General features: G+C 42.7%; 2 protein-coding genes across 4 annotated transcripts; both read left to right on the forward strand.

Annotated features, from left to right (window-relative positions):
• Nucleotides 1–206: 206 nt before the first annotated feature.
• Dhc62B (Dynein heavy chain at 62B) lies at nucleotides 207–15665 on the forward strand. Its single transcript, XM_019841166.2, has 23 exons — nucleotides 207–506; nucleotides 886–979; nucleotides 1266–1420; nucleotides 1496–1781; nucleotides 2098–2259; nucleotides 2350–2561; nucleotides 2699–2816; nucleotides 3037–3277; nucleotides 3365–3611; nucleotides 4099–4378; nucleotides 4946–8451; nucleotides 8566–8852; nucleotides 9014–9267; nucleotides 9428–9724; nucleotides 9805–10300; nucleotides 10528–11273; nucleotides 11450–11809; nucleotides 12384–12850; nucleotides 12958–13115; nucleotides 13198–13444; nucleotides 13811–14216; nucleotides 14669–14932; nucleotides 15235–15665. Exons 1-23 carry the CDS (start codon nucleotides 214–216, stop codon nucleotides 15583–15585), a joined length of 9927 nt encoding a protein of 3308 aa, XP_019696725.1. The 5' UTR covers nucleotides 207–213; the 3' UTR covers nucleotides 15586–15665.
• Nucleotides 15666–17052: 1387 nt separating this feature from the next.
• On the forward strand, nucleotides 17053–22293 carry LOC105182688 (RCC1 and BTB domain-containing protein 1). 3 transcript variants are annotated; one of them, XM_019841173.2, is made up of 11 exons: nucleotides 17053–17175; nucleotides 17260–17502; nucleotides 17642–17839; nucleotides 18215–18373; nucleotides 18483–18707; nucleotides 19686–19813; nucleotides 19902–20171; nucleotides 20601–20725; nucleotides 20810–20907; nucleotides 20993–21123; nucleotides 21406–22293. In XM_019841173.2, the coding sequence occupies exons 2-11, from the start codon at nucleotides 17415–17417 to the stop codon at nucleotides 21544–21546; spliced, it is 1563 nt and encodes a 520-aa protein (XP_019696732.1). In that variant the 5' UTR covers nucleotides 17053–17175; nucleotides 17260–17414; the 3' UTR covers nucleotides 21547–22293. The 3 variants fall into 3 exon arrangements, with proteins under 3 accessions (XP_019696732.1, XP_011138650.1, XP_025156908.1); XM_011140348.3 differs by having other exon boundaries at nucleotides 17054–17175; nucleotides 17642–17844; nucleotides 18446–18707; XM_025301123.1 differs by lacking the exons at nucleotides 17053–17175; nucleotides 17260–17502 and having other exon boundaries at nucleotides 17650–17839; nucleotides 18446–18707.
• Nucleotides 22294–22694: the final 401 nt, after the last annotated feature.

Genomic DNA, 22694 nt, shown 5'->3' on the forward strand with positions numbered 1-22694 from the left:
TTTATCTTTACAGGGATACAAAAACGCGTCAATGTGACGCGTCATCGTGCGAGTTATTTAAATCTTCCTCCATTCTTCGCAAATCAATCCTGCCGTTCAAATGTGGCTTGATTTTCTGATCACAGATTGGTCATGATGGATGACATGGACGATGCTAAGCGTATCAAGGAATATATAGAGGATATGCGAAAAATGACACGTCATTTGGAACGCATGGAACAGCGGGCCGAGTTTATAAACGCCGAAGAGTCGTTGTTCCAGTTCCCATTGACGCAATATCCACGCATCCAGGAACTGAGAGAGAACATCCTGCCGTTTTACAGTCTCATCTACCGAGGCTATCAGTGGCAAAGGGATCGCGGGGTCTGGCTGGACGGTCCTTTCGAATACCTCGATGTGCAGCATGTCGAGAACAAGATCAATCAGTATTTGATTGATTTCGGCAAAAGCTACAAGCTATTTAAGACGCGAATTAAGCTGCAGATCGCGACAAATTATCCGCACAGGTCGTAACATAAGTGCGACAACGAAAGAGTAATGGGAGGATCGCGTCGAAGCAAGTATCCAGGCTGATTTCACTACAGCGTATCACGTATCGCGCAATAAAACGAATAGGATTGTGCTTTTCCGATTTGTATCGTTCGCGCTTGTAGTCTTTTACAAATTTTTCCCCATCAATCCACTAACTTCCGTATTCCGCGCGGGATTCTATTAACCTTGTCGATGGTGGATGTATGGAAAGTACGTAAGAGCCAGAGAGAGAGTGAATAAAAGCGCTTGAGTTATATCGTCCCGTCGCTCCGAAGTGGAAACAGTCCCCGGATGTTCATCGAGCGATCCTCGTGTGAACCTGTTGCGCGTGCGTTATCGGTCGTTCCCCGTTAGTTTTGTAGGACTGGTAGATGATCCCGATCCTTTACAGCAACCGTCGCCTCAGAAACTGTGCCATCAGCTGATAGAAGACGGAAAGTGGCTGAAAGTATGAAGAAATTAAATTTAAGTTATTATTGAATTACTATTAAAATCCGAAGGAAACGGTCGCTATTAGTTTTTTTATTTTTATTCGCATTTTTCTCCATCTACAAACACTTTCTTTCTCATCTACGAGAGGAAGGAAGTCTCGTAAGTTTCTTTTGCCATTCGGTCGAATTAATGTCCGAAACAGAAATTCGATGAAATTTCGTAGTAAACGACTTCGCACGTCAACTTAACGTTATATCAGAATGTTCGCCGTTATTTTATTCACGTTGATTTTTACCATGCAGCAATACATTCCGTTGTTAGCCATCTTTCGCAACCCGGCGATGCGACAGTTGCACTGGGATGATATGTCAGCAATTGCGAGATTCGATTTAACACCAGACGCCGGCACAAGCTTGAGAAAAATAATCAATATGAACCTGATGGAAGATTTGGAGAAGTAGCGCGCTCTCCCGACCTGCGATCGCGACTTGACGAGTCGCAAGTCACTGAGCAAGATACAATTGTTTTGCAGATACGAGATAATCAGCAGCAGCGCGACAAAGGAGCTGGCGCTTGAGGAATCGCTCGCGAGGATGAAGAGTGAGTGGGACGACTTTTTCTTCAGCATCATGCTGTACAAGGACACCCAAGTGCCAATCTTAACGCATCTTGAAGACGTGCTAACGCTGCTCGAAGAACATATAGTCAAGATACAGATGATGCGAGGCTCGGCTTTTGTAAAACTCATCGAGGAAGACGTCAAGTCGTTCTACGCGTTGCTTCTGCGCATGCAATCGACAATCGACGAGTGGACGAAGGTAAACTTTTCCTGACAGTTTTTATCGACAAGTCAGCGCGTATTTTTACTGCCAAGTTAGTCGCAAATCTCAAATCATATATTTGTTCTGTTTCTGAGATTTAATTAAAATTGGGATTGAATTATCAACAGTAATTAAATTTAATTAATTTTCGTGTTGAAATTGCTTCTTTATAATTTCATTGCTGTCTTGGTTCTTTCATATTTTATCATCGATCATCGTGGTCAGATTTAAGTATCGATAGAGATCAATTCGCTCACAGTTTCCGACCTCGCCGAGACAGTTGTTTTTAACATTTCTCGTGGTCTCCCTTTAGGTGCAGATACAATGGATATATCTGCTGCCGATCTTCTCGAGCAAAGATATTGTAGCGCAGCTGCCCGAGGAAGAAGAGTTGTTCTTCGAGGTCGACGCGATATTTCGCAAAGCGATGCAGTGCGTTAAGAGAGACCCCAGAGTTCGCGAGACTGCCGGTGTCGTACGTATATCACAGTGTGATCACGTTTAAGCGAATCGAGTGGTCAAGGTCTGCTCGAAATTCCTTCGGGAAATCGAACGTCCCCTACAGATTGGTCTATTGGAAAGTATGCTAGAGGCAAACGTGTCAATGGAAAGGGTCAACAACGGCGTATTGGATTATCTCGAAAAGAAACGACTGTTCTTCCCGCGATTCTTCTTTCTGAGCAACGACGACATGCTTGAAATTCTTTCCGAGACTAAGGAGCCGCTTCGTGTTCAGCCACACTTGAAAAAGTGTTTTGAGGGAATCAATCGGCTGGGGTACTCTCGTTATGCATATCCTCACAACAATACTTGCATTCGTTGTATCTATTTTTATAAATAAAGAAATGTATATAAATAATCGTATTATTATATGTATTATATTACTTAATATAAAATATCTTCTTATCTTGCAGTTTCGACGAAGATCTGGAAATTTATTGCATGTTCAGCGACGATAAGGAGGAAGTGCCGATGCAGGAAGTTATCTCGACAGCTGCGGCGCGCGGATGCGTCGAGCGATGGCTCTTTCAAGTAATTTCCCTTGGTCTTGATATATTTACTTCTGTCGTATATATTTAGTTCTGTCGTACAGTAACGAGTTTCCGACCTTTCGATATTTCACAAAACAAATTATGCGCGAATTTCGATGAACTTGCAAAATCTCGAATTTCTCATTGAATTACGATTGTAATGTTAATGTATAAACGAGTTTTATTTTTATCGATTAGCTGCCGAACTTTTGATGCTTCAGGTTGAAAAGCAGATGGTGGCATCGATGAAAGAGGAGATCTATTTGAGCTACTTGGAGTACGAGAAGAAGGAACGAGTGGAGTGGGTTCTTTTATGGCCCGGCATGGTCATCCTGTGTGTCGCGCAGATTTACTGGAGCCTCGACGTGCAGAGCTGCCTGGTCGGTCGTACAACCTACGCGATGGAGGCACTCTACGAAAAGCTGAGGAGCCAGATCCAGAAGCTGGTCAATCTGGTGAGAGGTTCGTGACGTAATACGGGGCTCGCGAAAGTTGTTGTTGCCATCGCTTCCATGGAGTTTTCACAGGGAAATGGATTTTGCCCGGCAGGGCAACTCTCCAAGCAAAATCGAACGACGTTGAACGCTCTGATCACCATCGACGTTCATGCGATGGACGTTGTCAAATCCCTCATCGAGAAACAGATCGTCAACGAGATGGACTTTGAGTGGCTGTCGCAACTTCGTTATTACTGGGAGGACGACGTCTATGTTAGAATCATCTATTCGACGGTTAGGTACGCGTACGAGTACCTCGGCAATTGCCCGCGTCTCGTCATCACCCCGTTGACCGACAGGTACGTACCTACGATGACTACAGGATGATGATCCTTCGTCGATAATACAACTGTGAATAAAGAAGTAAGTCGGAAACAAGAAATAAAAGTTTTTCATGCGACATTTCAAATTCGAATCTAATTTGAATGTTACGTAATCAACGATTTCATTCTGCTTTTCAAGATCGCGTAGCAATAAGTAGCAACTAACGATGACACTTACGATAGATAGAACCATTCCAACTGCGGTTATCGAGAATACACAAACAAAAATATGATTTTTCACTTAAGGAAACAAACATATCATTTACGAATAATATATTTGACGAAGAAATTGCTCAACAATCCTGATTATTCTCTGTTACTTTTCTTTTTTAATAAAACTTTGTATCTTTTATTTTTTATATATCCAAAAGCTGCTATAATTTTCAGCTAAATTTGATCGATAACGAATCACCGTGTACTAATAAATACCAACTCTGATTGCAATCGATTACGTTTTCAAAAGATGTTACCGCACGTTGATCGGTGCGTACTCGCTGCATTTGAATGGCGCACCCGAAGGTCCAGCTGGCACCGGCAAGACCGAAACGACGAAGGATCTAAGCCGAGCAATCGCCGTTCAATGCGTGGTCTTCAATTGCTCGGAGGGCCTCGACTACAAGAATATGGGCAAGTTTTTCAAGGGCCTGGCAAGCTGTGGCGCGTGGTCTTGCTTCGACGAGTTCAATCGCATCGAGCTGGAGGTCCTGTCGGTTGTGGCGCAACAAATCTTGTGCATAGTGCAGGTGATATATTAAATCACAACTTCTCAAGACGACTTTAAACAAATTGAGGTTTTCAAACGCTTCATCTGAAGAAAAGCGTCCAAGTTTTTGTTAAGTCCGAATGGTCGATATTTACTGAATTAAGTAAACGTTAATTAAAAATTACTGTCTGAAATCAAATTATTGAAATTGATGAAAACAAAAAGGATTAGAAGTTTATTGATTGAAATCAAACGAAAAATATTATTATATAACATGTAAATAATTATATTTTTACTTGATATATAACCCAGCAAACACAATGTTACACGTAACGTGCATGTTAATTGTAATTTCCTACTCAACAATATAACTGTTATATAACACATGTGTATGCACGTTACATGTAATATTGTGTTTGCTGGGAACTATCGATAGCAAATATAACAATTATATTATTTCTTGTTGAATTGAACAACTCCTCTCATGGGAATATATTCATGGAGATCATCCATTGAACAAATAATACGTAAATTATAATTTTGATTTTATATATTATATATAAAATATATATTTCACATACACATATATGCCCACACACATACATAGGCGGTACGCGCCAATCTGGAGGCATTCGTCTTCGAAGGCACCGAGTTGCAACTGAATCCGGCGGTTTATGTATGCATCACTATGAACCCGGGTTATGCCGGTCGATCAGAGCTACCGGACAACCTGAAGGTCCTATTCCGCACAGTTGCCATGATGGTGCCGGATTACGCGATGATCGCCGAGATCTTTCTGTATTCGTCAGGCTTCGGCACCGGTCGCGATCTCTCCACGAAGATCGTCACTACATATAAGCTGTGCTCAGAGCAATTGTCTTCGCAATCACATTACGACTACGGTATGCGCGCAGTCAAGACTGTACTGTCGGCGGCGCAGAATCTCAAGCTCAAGCACCCTAAGGACGACGAGGCGATGCTGCTGCTGCGCTCTCTGATCGACGTGAACCTGCCCAAGTTCCTCGTCCGCGACGTGCCACTCTTCCAAGGCATCATATCCGATCTGTTTCCGGGACTCTCGGTGCCTTCGCCGAATTACGACGTACTGCTCGCCGCGGTGAACGACGTCGCCCGCAAGCGGAACCTCCGTACGGTTAGCGTATTTCTATTGAAGATCGTGCAGACCTACGAAATGATGATGGTGCGCCACGGCTTCATGCTAGTTGGCGAGCCGTTCGGCGGCAAGACCTCCGTGTTGCACACCTTGGCGGACGCGCTTACGCTTATGCATGAACACGGTGACGAGAACGGCACAATCACCAGCTACTTCGTGCTGAATCCCAAGGCCATCACGCTGGGTCAGCTGTACGGCTATTTCGACCCGGTGTCGTCCGAATGGAGCGACGGGATATGCGCGCACGTGTTCCGCCGTTTCTCCAGCGAGGATACGCCCGACCGCAAGTGGCTCATCTTCGACGGGCCGGTGGACGCCGTATGGATCGAGAGCTTAAATACAGTGCTCGATGACAACCGCAAGCTTTGCCTTACGTCCGGCGAGGTGATGCGCATGAGCGACACCATGTCCATGATTTTCGAGACAATGGACCTGGTTCACGCGTCCCCCGCCACGGTCTCCCGCTGTGGTATGATCTACTTGGAGCCGCACGCTCTCGGCTGGGAGCCTTTTCTCGAGTCCTGGATCATCAGTTTGAATCCTGAGTGGGCGACCGACACCACAATGATCAACGAGCTTTTTCGCTGGCTGATGAAACCATGCCTGGAGTTCATCCGTAAAGAATGCCGAGTGACCGTGAACGCCGGCGAGATCCACCGAGCGGTATCGACCATGTCGTTTTTTGAATTACTCATCGAAGACGCCGTAGAGGAGAGTGCCGGTGCGTTCGAGCAGCATTTCCGAGTCTGGTTCCAAGCGGCCATGATCGTCTCCATGGTGTGGGGCGCGGCTGGCACGTTGGATCGGGAGTCGCGAAGCAAATTTGACGCGTTCTATCTGAGCCTCTGGAAAAACGAGAACCCGGCGTTTCCTGTGCCCATGTGTGTGACCGCTGATCAAATATCCCTGCCGGGTGAGGATCCGATCCATGATCAATACTACAGCTTTCGCGGCAGGGGTGCGTGGCGACGGTATTCCGAAGCCGCCAAGGCGCAGCAATTCTTAGAGACCGAGAGCATTTCGCGCACCATCATACCTACGATTGACACGATGAAATACCAAAGCGTGATGGCGATGCACATCAAGCATCACCGGTGCTTTCTGCTCTACGGCGATACCGGTACCGGCAAGAGCATCTACATAAAAGACATGCTGACCAACAAGCTAGACGAGAAGAAATACTTGCCGAACTTGATTACGTTCGCGCCGAGAATCACCGCGGCGCAGACACAGGAGCTGGTGTTGGCGAAGCTGCACAAGCGACGAGGAGGGGCTCAGTTTGGCCCTCCGATCGGAATTCACTGCGTCGTCTTCGTGGACGAGGTGAACGCGCCGACTAAGGAGATATACGGCGCGCAACCGCCGATCGAGTTGCTGCGTCAGTTCCTGGATCACGGGGTTTGGTTCGACCAGAAGAAGCCGGATCCCATCACCGTGTTGGACACGATGTTCGTGTGCGCGATGGCGCCGCCTGGCGGTAGGAGGCACGAGATTTACACGCGTTTCCTGCGTCATTTCAACATGTTCACCATATGCGATTTCACGCGCGAGACTCTCTTCCGCATCTTTACGAATCTGGCGTTCGTGGGGCTGAGGCAAAACGGCTTCACCGCTGGTGTTCTACCGACTATCAATGACATAGTGAATGTCACAATGCGCGTCTACTACAATGCGATAGAGCATCTACGACCGACGCCGCTCAAGCCGCATTACCTCTTCAACCTGCGCGACTTTGCACGCGTCATCACCGGCTGCGCCTTGCTGAAGAAGGAATCCGCAGATACCGGTAAAAGCGTTTTTTACAAACTGTGGATACATGAGGTGCTGAGGGTGTTCGGTGATCGACTGATCGACCAGCCGGATCGACGCTGGTTGTGCCAACAGATCAAGCTAATTGTGGAGAGTATCCTGAAGGAACGCTTCGACACCTTGCTCGGACATTTACCCAAGTACGAAGACCAGATCACAGAAGAGAGTCTCAACGACTTGATTTTCGTCAATTTCATGGAGCCGGAGGCGGCGATGGAAGATCGAGTTTACGAGGAAATACCCTCGCTGGAAGAGTATCAACAAGTGGGCCTCGTATTTCTGCAAGAGTACAATGACACTCACCACGATAAAATCGACATCACGCTGTTCCGCTACGCGCTCCAGCATCTCGCGAGAATCTGCCGCGTACTGGCCATCCCGTGCGGCAATCTACTGATGGTTGGCACTGGCGGATCAGGTAGACAGAGTTTGACGAGGCTTTCTTCCGCCATAGCCGGCTACGGTCTCCGTCAGCCGGAGATCACCGGCACGTACGGCATGCAGGAATGGCGAGAGGACGTCAAGTGGGTGCTGAAGAACTCCGGCGGGGTCGGGAAAGACTTTGTGTTTCTGCTAGCTGAGGAGCAGATCCGCGATGACGCGTTTCTCGATGACGTGGATAGTCTGCTGAACGACGGCGAGGTGCCGAACATCTTCAACATCGAGGAGCGGCAAGAGATCATCGAGATGACGCGACTCGCAGCGCAAGGCGGCGACCGCAACCTCGACATTTCCGTGTTGAACGTGCTGGCGTTCTTCGTCGGCCGTTGCCGTGAGAAGCTGCACATCATGCTGTGCCTCAGCCCAATCGGCGATGCTTTCCGGATCCGCCTGCGGATGCATCCCGGTTTGGTGAATTGTTGCACCATCGACTGGTTCGATGTATGGCCCGAGGACGCGCTCGAACAGGTGGCACGACGCACCCTCGTCGACCTTGAGCTCGCCGAGAATGTTAAAGACGAGTCGGTGGTGGCTTGCAAGTTCTTCCACAGTTGCACGAAAGATGTGAGTGCTAGATTCTATGAGCTCACCGGCAAGAAGACCTACGTCACCACTGCTTCATTCCTCGATCTTATGCGGATGTTTGCCGACTTAACGACCACGAAAAGACGAGACATCGCCCAAACAAGGTGACGTCAGCGATATGATACTTCCAAGATTCGAAGTTATTTTTGGAAATTGATCCGTTACTGTCTTTTATCGAGGAAATTAACTCGTTGTTGAGACTTGGCGTGTTTTTGTAGAGAGCGATACATTAACGGTCTGGATAAGCTTGAATTTGCGGCCGAGCAGATTGCTCAGATGCGGATTACTCTGACGGAATTAAGGCCACAACTCGAGGCGTCGGCTAAGGAAACAGCGGAAACGATGCGACAGATCGAGAAGGAGGATGCGAGTGTAAAGAAAGCGACGACCTTGGTGAAGAAGGATGAAAATGTGGCTAACGTGCAAGCCGAGATTGCTATGCAGCTGAAGAAAGAGTGCGAGGCCGACCTGGCCGAAGCTCTACCCGCTTTGAACGAGGCCACAGGTGCTGTTTCCTTATTTCCATCCCAACTATGTTCTCTTTCTTATCTTTTACATTTGTTCTTTTTTCTCCTCATTGTTTTCTTTTTTTCTTCACTTTTGATTTGATACAATTTACGAGCTCAATCCAGCAAAATGTGCTAAATTAAAAATTGCAAATTACAGCCGCGCTCGACACGTTGAAGCCGGCGGATATCGCCGTGGTGAAGACCATGAAAAGCCCACCGGAAGTCATTAAACTAGTCATGGCTGCTGTGTGCGTGATGCTGAATGTACCGCCAGTCAAGAAGGAAGATCCAGCCACCGGTGTTAAGATTCTCGACTATTGGACGCCCAGCAAACGTATACTCGGCGATATAAAGTTTCTCGACAGTCTGAAGCTGTACGATAAGGATAACATCCCGGACTCCATAATACAGGTTAGCGCATTGGACCTTCAGAGATTTAATCTCACTATTTCATTATTAATTTTTACAGATACAATCCTACCTTGACCAGAATCACACATGTGCACATACAAATAGAATTTTGATGTCGCAAAAAGAATCCGTCGATTAACGCGATGTTATATTTCGTTAGGAAATTAAGAAAACGTACATGACGGACAAGAACTTTGATCCGAAAGTAGTAGCTCGAGCCTCTTCAGCCGCCGAGGGTCTCTGCAAGTGGGTGCGTGCGATGGTTTTGTACGATGACGTGGCGAAAGTAGTTGCGCCGAAAAAGACCAAGCTCGCCATCTCGGAACGGGACCTGAAAAACACTCTTGCGTTTTTGAAAGAGAAGCAGGAGACGTTGGTCGAGTTGAACAAGAAATTGGAGGTGTTGCGCGAGAAATTGCGAGAGACATTGGCACGGAAGATACGTTTGGAGGACGAGGTCGGTGAAGTTCTGCGATTACTTAGTGGTGTTTTTCACTCAGAAAATTCACTTTGTACCTTTTTTCACTCGTGATATAGGTAACCAGCTGCAGAAACAAGCTGATCCGCGCGGAAAAGCTCATCAGCGGCTTGGGAGGAGAGAGAGACCGCTGGGTCGCAGCTGCCGAGAACTTGTGGGTGGCCTATGAGGCGCTACCTGGCGATATTCTGATATCCTGTGGAGTTATCGCTTATCTAGGACCTTACACGGCCAATTTTCGCGCCGAGAGCCTTGAGAAGTGGACGAAATATGTGGCGAAATCTGTGATACCTTGCTCAAAGGAGTACAATTTTGTCGCAATTTTAGGCACAGAGGTGAAGATCAACTCGTGGAACATGTTCGGTCTGCCCCGTGACTCCTTCTCGATCGAGAACGCCATAATAATGGACAATTCGAAGCGTTGGAGCCTATTTGTCGATCCGCAAGGTCAGACGAATAAATGGATCCGTAACATGGAGAAAGTGAACGACCTTCAGATCGTCAAGCAGACCGATCGTGATTACATGAATGTCATTGAGCGCTCGATCGAACACGGTATATTGTATACGTATAACATTTATAATTAATTTAATTAAACGAAGACAACGAAAATTTTATTTCACGATTAATAAGCAGTTCCATTATTCATATAATGTACATATTTAAAAGTCGTGCAAAAGATGTCCTATTTATTCAGACATCTTTTAGACGACTTTAAAATATCTTTCAGACACTCAGGTTATTATTAGGAAGAGTTAATTACTTAAATGATTGTCGCTCAGGTAAGCCAGTGCTAATCGAGAATATTATGGAAGAAGTGGACGCCGCTCTGGACCCGATACTGACTCGGAGGATACACAAGTCCGGCGCTTTCTGGTACATCACCCTCGGCGAGAAAAACATTGATTACAATCCACGCTTTCGTTTGTACATGACGACCAAGCTGCGCAATCCGCACTACTCGCCAGAAGTATTCAACAAGGTGACGTTGATTAGCAGTGCCTTGACATTAGAGGCGCTAGACGATCAACTTCTGGGCATAGTAGTCGCGAAGGAGCGACCGGACCTGCAAGAAAAACGCGAGTACTTGATCGTACAGAACGCCTTGAATGTGAAAGCCCTGAAGGAGGTAGAAGACAACATCCTGAGAATATTGTCGGTCGCTGGTGCCAACATTCTCGAGGACGAAGAAGCCATCGAGATCTTAAACTCGTCCAAGAATCTGTCGAGCGACATTGAGAAGAAACAGGCGGCAGCGAAGAAGACGGCGATGCAAATCGACGTATTCCGTCAGAGTTACCGGCCGATCGCCAGGTACAGCGCGGCGCTTTATTACACCATCACGGATTTGCCCAACATCGATCCGATGTACCAGTACTCGCTGACATGGTTCATCAACCTATACATCGGCTCGATCGAGACCGCCAGCAAGAGCAAGGATCTTGAGCGGCGACTCGGTTTTCTGCGCAGCACGTTCACCTATAACCTCTATCAAAATGTATGCAGGTCGCTGTTCGAGAAGGACAAGGTAAGAATGGTTTCGCCATATGATTTTTTTTATTAGAAGGATTGTTTTGTTGCAGACATAATTTTAAAAAATATTTCGAGCAGGATTGTAAAATCACAAATATATATATCATATTGAAGAGGTGGAGATTCGATATCACGAGACATTTTAATGTAAGCCTTCGTTGTTCAATATAGATCCTATACTCGTTCATTTTATACACGACGATTCTGTTGGCGTCGGACGAAATCACTGAAGAGGAAATGTCGTTTTTCATTACTGGCGGTTTCGCTGTGGGCGAGCCGACCGTGAAAAATCCCGCCACCGACTGGCTCCCCGAAAAATCCTGGGACGAGATATCGAGGCTTACCAGCGCTTCGCCGGTCTTCGCCGATTTCATACGAAGTTTCCAAGACGATCTACCAGCATGGAAGAACTTCTACGATCTTTTGGATCCAGTGGGCGCGTCTCTGCCGCAACCCTGGGAGACCAAACTGACGCCTTTCCAGAAGTTGATCATTGCAAGAGTGATAAGGCCTGATATCGTGCCGATAAAGGTACCGTGAACGATAACATCATCCTGATAATGAGGGTGGTATTCTCGGGGATTATCCTTCATGCGGAGGAGGATGATGAATGGCTGAAAATCGATTCGCACTTTGTTGTGTCTTCACATTGATAAACTCGAAGCGGAATAATTCAATTAATTGAATATATTAATTATTATCGACTAGATAATATTACGTTAATAAATAAAACGATTACTTCGGACTGATAAAAGCCAAAGAAAACAGAATCCTCCTCACTATTGTTAAATATAGAGATATCCAGTAAGCGTCCGGTATTTATTTTGATTATGCCTATCTGATTTAATTTCAATCTCAATAATTTATCTCATTTTTAATTTTAATCTAACTTCTTCTTTTTCATTTGTAGATATAAATTTAAATTTTAAAATTATAGTTCGGCTTAGTTTATAATTTTATGCCGTCCTCTCTTTTCCTTTGCGAGAATCAAATTTGTTAACGACATTTCTTTCACATTGCCTTCTCAGAAAGGCGAAACGTTTAGTCGTAGTATCAAAACGACGAATGTCGTTGAGACATTAATTCAATATGGCTTTTTTGACAGATCCAGCGCTTCGTGGAGGTCGGGATGGGTTTGAACTTCGTGGTACCTCCGCCCTTCGACATCGCCAAGTCATACGCTGAATCGAACTGTTTGACGCCTCTAGTCTTCATCTTGTCGGCCGGATCCGATCCTATGGGCGCGCTGACGAAATTCGCGGAGAATATGAACTACATGAATCGCTTCGAATCGATCTCGTTGGGTCAGGGTCAAGGATCTATTGCGCAGAGGATGATCGAGCGAGCGCAGGCCGGTGGTTTCTGGGTCTGCTTGCAGAATTGTCATTTGGCTGCTTCCTGGATGCCCGTCCTGGAGAAGATTTACGAAAGTCTCGATCACGCCAACACGGAGCAAAACTTTCGTCTATGGTTAACCAGTTATCCGTCGGATAAGTTCCCCGTTAGTGTTTTGCAAAACGGCATCAAGATGACTAACGAACCGCCGATGGGTCTACAAAATAACCTCATGAGGTGACGAACGTGCGAAATAGTCGATTTTAAAAAAATCTCTAGGTCTTTCTGACGTTAGTAGTTACAGGACTAATAAGTATTTATAATGATAATAAGTCGGTTTACAGGTCATTCACGGCGGAAAGCACAAGAGAGACGGAAGCTTTGGAGAAAGATCTGAAGAAAAAGAAGACGTTCCTCAGACTGCTGTACTCATTGTGCTTCTTTCACGCGGTAATTCAAGAGCGACGGAATTACGGGCCTCAAGGCTGGAACATTCGATACGGTTTGTAACTCACATTTTCTGAATCTGAAGCGTTCATCCACGACTTTTCGCTATGTATCAATTTTTCTCCCTCTTCTCTAAGACTTCAACGAGTCCGATTTGCAAATTTCCTCAATGCAACTGGAGCTGTGCATCGCGAATTACGAAGAAGTACCCTTCGACGCGATCATATATCTCACCGGCGAATGTAATTACGGCGGTAGAGTGACGGATGACCGAGATCGCAGATGTCTGAACACCATTCTCAAGGACTTTTACAATCTGGACGTGATCGACAACCCGAGCTATTCGTTCGCCGACGTCGGTTACGAATACACCGTGCCGAAAAGGTGCTTGCTCACATTATTTTTGTTCTCGCACGACTTAGAATCATGTTGGTCAAATATAAATCGCTGACAACAATATAGTCAATAACCAATTAATTATTTTCATCCAGCACAATATTTACTAGTCATTATTAACGAATTAGTCGTTTCATTATCAATCAGTGATTATTATGAATTATTCGTAGTGAATTATTCATTCAGTTACCGATAGTTGTTAATAAAGTTAATTATTAATTTTTCCCTCGAGATTTCGTTCGCAATCGCGATGATACTTCAATCAAACAGACTTCGCTTTGATGCGTGTACAGAGTGTATATACAGGTGAATACGGAAGGGTTTATAAATATGTAAAAAGAGCAAAATTTACAGGCACACCTATGAGGATTACGTGAAGCAGATACAGTCGATCCCGCTGAATCCATCACCGGAGGTGTTCGGTCTCCATGTGAACGCCGGCATAACTCGTAATCTGCAGCTCGCGACCGGTTTGTTCGACTCCATGGCGCGAATACGAGGTGCAGTGGTCACGGGTGACGCCACGAAGCAGGACGAGATCTTACTGAATATGAAACGAGACATTTACGAGAGAATGCCGGATCTGTTCGACATCGAGGAGGCGCAGCAGCGCTACCCGATCGAATATGTGGAGTCAATGAACACGGTGTTGGTACAGGAATTAGAGAGATATAATGATCTCTTAACGGAGATCCGGAGCAGTCTGTCGATGTTGGAAAAAGCAGTGAAAGGATTGATAGTAATGACACCATCGTTGGAGGTACATTCGAGTTTGGTTTCGATATAAAATATTAATGTAGTAATTATATAGGTATTATATAGGTCACAAATATTGATGGAACTTATCAATGAAGATCAGTGTGATAAAATAAGGATTATGTGCTTAATGCGAGTATGAATTCTGTTTATTTTCTTCAACGAATATATAGAGTATAAGGAGAAGGGAAACACGCAAGGTCTTCAAATTACTTTTCCAATTATCAATTTCAATTATTAATGATTGATGATATTCTCAAATATGTCGAGAACAAATCTGTGTTAAAAATTTTGGGTGATCAAAAATATCTTTCAGAGCTTTAGCTTTGAAAGGAAAATAAAGAATAATAAAATTTTATGTTCTATTTAATTTCAAAAGAATCTGGCTCGCACAAGTTCACAATCGATAGGATAATTACATGATGATGCATACATAAATATTACAATGAATGACAGGAATTGGCAAGCAGCATGCTCATCGCAAAAATTCCACCGAGTTGGGCGAGAGCGAGTGCTTACCCGAGTTTAAAACGGCTGCCGAGTTTTATAGATGATTTCTTGAAGCGACTTGACTTCATGCAACAATGGCTGGATCATGGAAAACCGGAGACGTTCTGGATATCCGGATTCTCGTTTTCACATGCTTTTTTAACGGCGATTACGCAGAATTACGCTAGGAAGTACAAGATACCGATCGACAAGATCACTTTTGACTATAAAGTATGCTAATATTAGTTTACTGTAAATAATTTTATTTCGGGGCAGTAATAATAAATATTTCTTTTCTTATTTTATTCTATTTTTTTTCTACCTGAAATTATATATTTTCATGCACTTATGAGCGTAGATCCGCGACACCTAATCCTCTTTTCTTTAATCATAGAAGAATTTTGAGACATAAACTTTCACTTGTTCACAACAAACAGATTTTTTTCAAACGGAATAAATGTATCTAATATGTATTTCAGATATTCGTACTGTTTGGGTTTTATTGATCTAATAAACGCATCGATGTTTCTCAGACGCTCCCGACGTATCAGTCCAGCGTGTCTCCTGTCGACGGGGCGTACGTTTACGGAATGTTCCTGGCCGGAGCACGTTGGGATATACCGTCAATGTTGTTGGCTGAGAGTTACCCGAAAATACTGTGGGATCTGATGCCGATCGTATGGTTCAAACCGTGCGAAATAACGTCTCTTCACGTCGGCGACCGATACGAGTGTCCATTATATATCACGTCAGCGCGTTTCGGCGTACTAAAGACTACGGGTCATTCCTCGAATTACGTGCTATCGATATTTCTGGACACAGATCGTCCTGTGAGCCATTGGATTAAGAGAGGATTAGCTTTGTTGTGTCAGTTAGACGATTGATTTAACGTTAACACATTTAACATGCCATTGGCTGAACGTTGTAACAATTATCTTTCTACGTCGTTCGAGATATTGTATTACGCTTATTTGAAATGTTTTCTAAACATTAAAAGTTATATGCATATCATAAAAAATTGCTTTTCCACTTTTCCTTCGCCTTTAAAATATATATATTTAGTTTTTTTTAAACGCACCGATATTTCTTGTTTTCATAGAAATAATAAATCCAGTTATTAATTTCGTACGCTCAATTCGACGGGTTATATAATATCGATAAAAATATTGACAAATTTGTGAACGATTGAATAGAAAGCATGAAATTTGTTCTTTAAGATACATCTGTCAAATTTTCGATATAAATAATTTTTCGTTCGAGACTGAACTGAAAAATGAGGTTAAAAATTAATCGGCTATTATTTATTTAATCTATTATAATTTTGCAAATAACAATAACAATACAATCTTAATATGCAAGAAAATAGAGATCCTAAATTTCAAAATGCTTCCTGAATTATTTTGTTATCATTATTTTTATCGAAGTTATATAATATCCGTTGAATTTCGACTTTCTTTCATAATAAAATTAAAGAATGTCTGACTAATCATTTAATTATATCACTTGGTCAATTTTTTTTTAATTTTATTAAAAAAATAAAGAATTGTATAAAAAAATGTATTGTACAGAGGTATACAAAACCTGTTTAGCACTTGTATATTATTTGGTCAATTCTTCGTCAAGTAAAGTGGCGGTTCGTAGCGGAGAGTTGAAAGTGGATGTAGCATCGTAGTTCCCCACTCAAAATGAATGCAGATGGCGTCCTTTCCCAGTAATAACGAGCCTTAATAAAGTTATAGACCCTTTATTGTTTATACAAAATAACGGGTCATTTAGACCTAGTATTTAATGTGGTTCAAATTTCAACTAAATATGGTTTGAGTCTCGGCTAAAGAATCAATTAATTCATGGACTCCCATGCTTGTCCCTAAATAACGGGTCAAATCATTTTAGACCCGCTATTCCAATCTAACCACGTGGTTCTCGGCTAATGTGGTTTGAGTCTCAGCTAACGAACTATTTGTGGATCTCGACTACAAATATTTTTCACTTGTATGCAATATTCTGTTTAGACAATGCAACTTACTTAGACAAGGAACTTTATAAAAAATTTAATATTCGTTGGATCTTTTAATATTTATATAACACATCATAAGAAATATGTTAGCTTTATATTTAAAAATATTTTTATAAACTGAAGACTCTTTTTTCAAGCTGTAAAATACTTTTCGAACTATCCCATCAACATTATTTTTGCTGAAATTATAACTTCTTAAATTTTGTTGACAATCTTTTATTTTTAAATAGTAGAGTTTATATCAGTTGGTCAGAGGACTTCTTATTCCTAATGAATACTATAAATAAAAACGTAGAAAACTTTTTTCAGTTGGTATAATATTTATTTTCAAATATTGTTATAACTTAATAACAGGCAGGCTAATGTTTGTTTTCAAGTAAAACGCTGCTCGCGAGAGTGCGCGAAGGTAGAAAGAGATGCGTGAGCTTGACATTTGCTTTTTTTCATAATAAAAAAGGTATGTCCTGGAAATCCCAAGCAAATTATCGGAGTTTCAAAATGCTTTATATATATTTTGTTAATCGCATAAAATCACTTTCAGAATGAAATATAACGCTGGATAGTGTCAGTTTGCAGTCAGGTGTTATAGGAAAGTAAGTAACCTCAATTTTAGACGCCTACAACATCGATTGTCAAAAAAACCTACAACACCGATTGTCAAAAAAGAGTTGAGGAACAACAGAGTTGGAAAAGGAGATGTGTTCCTCGGATCTAAGAAATTGGCCAATTTTTAGGCTATTGCAGCCTGAATTTGTCTCGGAGATTCATATGGCTGTGGTATATGGTACTCTACTTTCTTTTTCTATTTTATACATCTATAAGATATATTTTAAATGATATACCATGTATGTGTATATAATTTAATGATGTCATTATTCAAAACATTAAGCCTTGATTACAATGTTAAATGTTAAAACAATTAGGTACAATGGGTAACGAAGCTTTAATTGTGACGAAAGACAAGACTGTATACGCTCTGGGTAGTAATACTTCCGGCTGTTTGGGTACTGGTGACATGCATAGTACACTATATCCTAAGAAAATTGAAGCCCTGTGCGATAAAGGCATAAAGACTTTTGCTTATGGCAGTGGACCTCATGTTTTAGCATTGACAGACAAGGGTGAGGTATGCTGATAACTTATGGTAATAATGATAAATTAATCTTATTATGACTACAATGGTAATTTTATAGAATCATCTATATATGTCAGATTTTTTATTGAAGTTATTTTAGTAAATTTTTTAATTAAGGATATATCCATTGGCAATTTTCCAGGATCAAAGCACTTAATCTATTCATCTGATGCGATTATATTTATGTAATTAAAACATTGTACAGAGAGACATTCGGTTCTCTTATATTTTAATGTTTTTTTTTCGTATATTTACCAACATAAATACTGATGTCATCAAATCACAATTCAACAAAGTTCCATTGTAACATTTTCATAAAATATGAGAAATGATAAGATTATTAATAACATTGTTTCTACAGGTGTTTTCATGGGGTCACAATGGCTATTGCGAATTAGGAAATGGTTCAACCAACCAAGGTCTTATACCTACTATGGTGAACATAAATCTGAATGGGAAACACATTGTAGACATAGCGTGCGGCAATCATCATTCTCTCGCTCTCACCGACGATGGCGAGGTAAGTGCTCGTTGCTGACAGTTGATAGTTAATTAAATCATCGCTACGAGTTCTCGACGGCCGTTTAACTAGGTATACGCTTGGGGCCAAAATAATTGCGGGCAAGTAGGTAGTGGTATCAGCACAAATCAAGGCGCACCCAGGCTAGTAAATTCGAATTTGGCTGGAAAGAAGGTAATCTGCATCACATGTGGCCAGGCGTCCAGTATGGCGGTCACCGAAACCGGCGAGGTTTATGGCTGGGGTTACAACGGTGTCGGTCAACTGGGGATTGGCAATTATGTGAACCAGGTGAATCCAGTCAAAGTCCCGGGGCTGATGGGTGTCCGAATAGGTAATCTCACTCGAAGCTTTAGTTTCCAAAAGTCATAGTACATGGGCTTCCCATCATTAAAAAAATACCAGATCTTTCTTTTATATTTTCTAAATTTTTTGGAATAAAATTTCATTCGAAAATCATAATGATAATTGAATCACTCTAATTCGATTAATGTTTTATGGAGATTTCTCCACACTGAGTTGTCTATATACAGAAAAAGAATTAGTTGGATTAATATGATATATGATGTAACTAAATGCATTTCAGTTGAGGGAAACAGAATTTTTGCTTCTTTAGAATCAGAATAAATATATATTTTGGTTTATAAGGGCTAAAAATTATGTTTTCCTCAACTAAAACATATTTAGTTGACATATTAATTCAACCAATCTTATTGTCTTTTTTTAAAATAAATATGTAATGAATATATAATGAATATTCTCACTGGAAATTGAATAATTTAACATATCCCACTATTATAAAAACAGCTTCGTTGTAATTAATTAAAACGTTTGTTTGTTCTTGTTTGTTTCAATTAATTTAAACAATTCCTAATAGCGTAATCATGATATTAGTATCACTGGAACCTCCAAACGGTTTAATCCGAATCTTGCGATCAGCAGACACTCCCTCAGAGCATGTCGTTTGCGTTCACTTCGTGATTACTCGCTTCGTGCTGCATGGATCAGGTGATAATTAATCTCGTGGCATTGGCGAGTTTCCAAGTTTTCAAATCGAGTTGCGGTTCCGATGTCCAGTGTCGGCGCACGGTCCCGAAGAACCAGTCCTATCGCTTTTACAACGGATAACTCGTGTGTAACTCTCATAGGAGCTCGGGAGCCGCAACGGCCGCAACATATTTATTTTCTACCGACCCCGCCGCTCATTAAGCCCATATACGATGACTCCACGGCTATCATATACATTCATGTACATCACAAATATACTCACTCTATAAAGCCGAGCTGCGATCTGCTAGTTTTCACATTGCAGTGAAGGTAGTCTGCGGGCACACCCATACGTTGGCGCTCACCGACGAAGGGATGCTCTATGTCTGGGGTGGCAACAGTTACGGTCAACTGGGCACCAATAACAAGACGAATGCCTGCAATCCAGTCATGGTAAAGCATGTTTTCCCTCTTTCTCAGTAATCGTTGTATAATTATCGTTATCATGAAGCGTGAAATAAATTGCGATGATGATCAACAGCTAAATGTGCCTGAGATGGGAAGAGTATCTGACATCGCGGCTCTGCACTACAATCACATCAGCGCAGCCGTTGGTAACGGCGGACGTGTCTTCATGTGGGGTCAATGCCGCGGTCAGAGCATCACGAGCCCGACTGCCACCCCCTTGGCGCATCTGCACGAAGTTTTGGCTTGTTACGCCTCGTCGAATGTCATGCATAAGCCGTTGATCTTGCGCGCCGATGAGGAGCTGAACATATTGGATTGCCTGAGACAGGCCTTCGACGATTCCGTATGTTGCTCGGTTTTGTATCTGCGTTTGTTTCAGCTGTTCAGCTCTTCACGCTTTTCGCATGTAAAGAGATCACCGAGACAGACAGAGGTTGAGAGAGAGGAAAACGAGAAATGAGGAAGTGCAGCTGAAGCGAACAGAGTTAATAGTTTCCACGATGTATATATTTCTTCGTCAATGATATATTTATATTGATTATATGTATAGAATATCCCCATACCTTAAAATATTTTAATAGTGTTTCTTCGAATTATAAATAGACTCGAAGATTCTGTTAACGTCGAAGATAAGTCACAAGAATAGAATCTCGACAATATTCTCGTATCAGAATCTTTGATTCTCACTGATTCGCTTAGTATAAACTATTAAAATATTTAACAGTAGGACAATTTCGCAAAACATCCTATATACATATGCATTCTGATACAGTTGACCAGTGATCTCACGATACAAGTGGAAGGGAAACCTATTTACGTTCACAAAGCTGTCTTGAAGATTCGCTGTCAATATTTCAGGGCCATGTTGCAGGAGCCTTGGGCGGAAAACAATCAGAGGTAGGCATTCAGTCGGAAAAACGTGCTCGCGCATTATTCTCAGACTCGATTATTTCATCTTCTCTATTCCATTTCTTCACGCAGCGTAATCGAGCACGATCAGTTTTCATACATTGTGTATAAGGCTTTCCTAAACTACCTGTACACCGGCGAGGTCGACCTACCGCCGGAGAATGCATTAGGTGAGCTTAAGTTAATATCATGGCCATCGCGATATCGCTCATGCGCGCGATCAAAGCAACCGCTAATGTAACTTCGTTGTTATAGAACTTCTGGATTTGGCTAATGTGTATTTTGAGAACCAGCTCAAGCGACGTTGCATTCAGATGATAAAGCAAGGGATTACAGTACTGAACGTGGCCTCCCTCTACAGCACCGCACTTGAATATAATGCGCAGGTAAACATGTATATATAATTTATATATATATATATTTCATGTTATATATCTCATGTAGACACACACACACACACACACACACACACACACACACACACACACACACACACACACACACACACACACACACACACACACACACACACACACACACACACACACTCTCTTTTTACTCGGCTTGCAACTGGCGACGCGTCGAATAGAATCGAACTGTCCACGAATGAATAAATTCATACGAGCATGTATCGTATCGAGATGATTTGCGCTTGTGTTAATTTCTAGGAGCTGGAAGAGTTTTGCTTCAAGTTCGCCTTGAATCACATGACGGCTGTAATACAAACGGAGAATTTTGCCAAACTGGACGAGAAGATTCTGAAGATCTTTATCGTGAAGGCCGCTAAAGCTGGCGTCTTCAAGACATAATCTTCGTTCGTGTTGAAATTACCGTCAACCGTGACAGCGCGTTCAGGTGAAAGAGAACGTCGCTTAGTTTCGCCGAACGTCTTTCATTCCTTACCGCGCACTCGTGCGACACATTTGAGAGTCGAGTAAGAGTCGAAGTGAAGCGAGTCGCCTCTCGCTTCCTTCTTTCCGCATTTCGTCGTTAGCATTTCCCGTGCGAGTGCCCGGCCATTTTGAATGCTAGTCTACCTTAGCGCATAGCGCATAGTCCGCATGCGAGACAAACAAGCGCGCACGCGAAATTCGTTTGCCAATTTTTCTCGGTCGGGAATTCCGCTTTTGTGTTCCGCAAGCTGATCTGATATAGTTCTCTACATTTCTTTGGCTTTCGATGACAAAGGAGAAATAAAAGGAGAAGAATGGGAGACGAGCGTCGATCGCCGCTGCAACTAAAAAATATTTAATCTCGCCTACCGATGCATCGACCTTGTTGATATCCGCGAGATCAATCGGCCAGTTTTGCGCGATCGACCAATCGACAAAGAGTACTTTACCTTTCCGTCTATCGCGTCACACATTCCTGAACGGTAGCTTAGTCACTAATGATATGTGCGTTAATTAAACGAGTCGTGTCCTCGAAAGACATTTCCACAATTACGTTTTTAACGCCGTTGCCCTCGCCTCTGCCTGCGAGGCTCCTGATTTGTGCGTAGTTGTGCATGTGTATTTTGATGTTAATAAAGTTTTATATTATTGTTCGACATACGTGACGCTGTTGTTAACTTTGTTTCTCCCGTCGTTATCAACAAAAGGTAGAATAAATAATTAAACAATAAAAGAGAGAGAGAGAGAGAGAATATGTATAAAAAAGAGAGAAGTCGGTGAGGATGAACTCGCATTGCGTTCGTTCGTACATCATTTTATTACGATATTCTTCAATATATACAAGCGATAGATTTTGTCGATCGTATAATATACGTACGTATCTACTGATTAATAATCATCATAGATGTTTAATATACATACATATATACTTCGTGAAACACGGGAACGACCAACGTCGCTCCGCGACTCGGTGGATAAACTCCGATAAATATCTGTATATATAACTTCTCTTTCTCGCGGGCCCTTCGCCGTCCTCCTCGCCGCCGGTTGTCCGAGTCGCAGGA

Source organism: Harpegnathos saltator, unplaced genomic scaffold (assembly GCF_003227715.2).
Source record: "Harpegnathos saltator strain DR-91 unplaced genomic scaffold, Hsal_v8.6 scaffold403, whole genome shotgun sequence".
Lineage (NCBI taxonomy): Eukaryota > Metazoa > Arthropoda > Insecta > Hymenoptera > Formicidae > Harpegnathos > Harpegnathos saltator.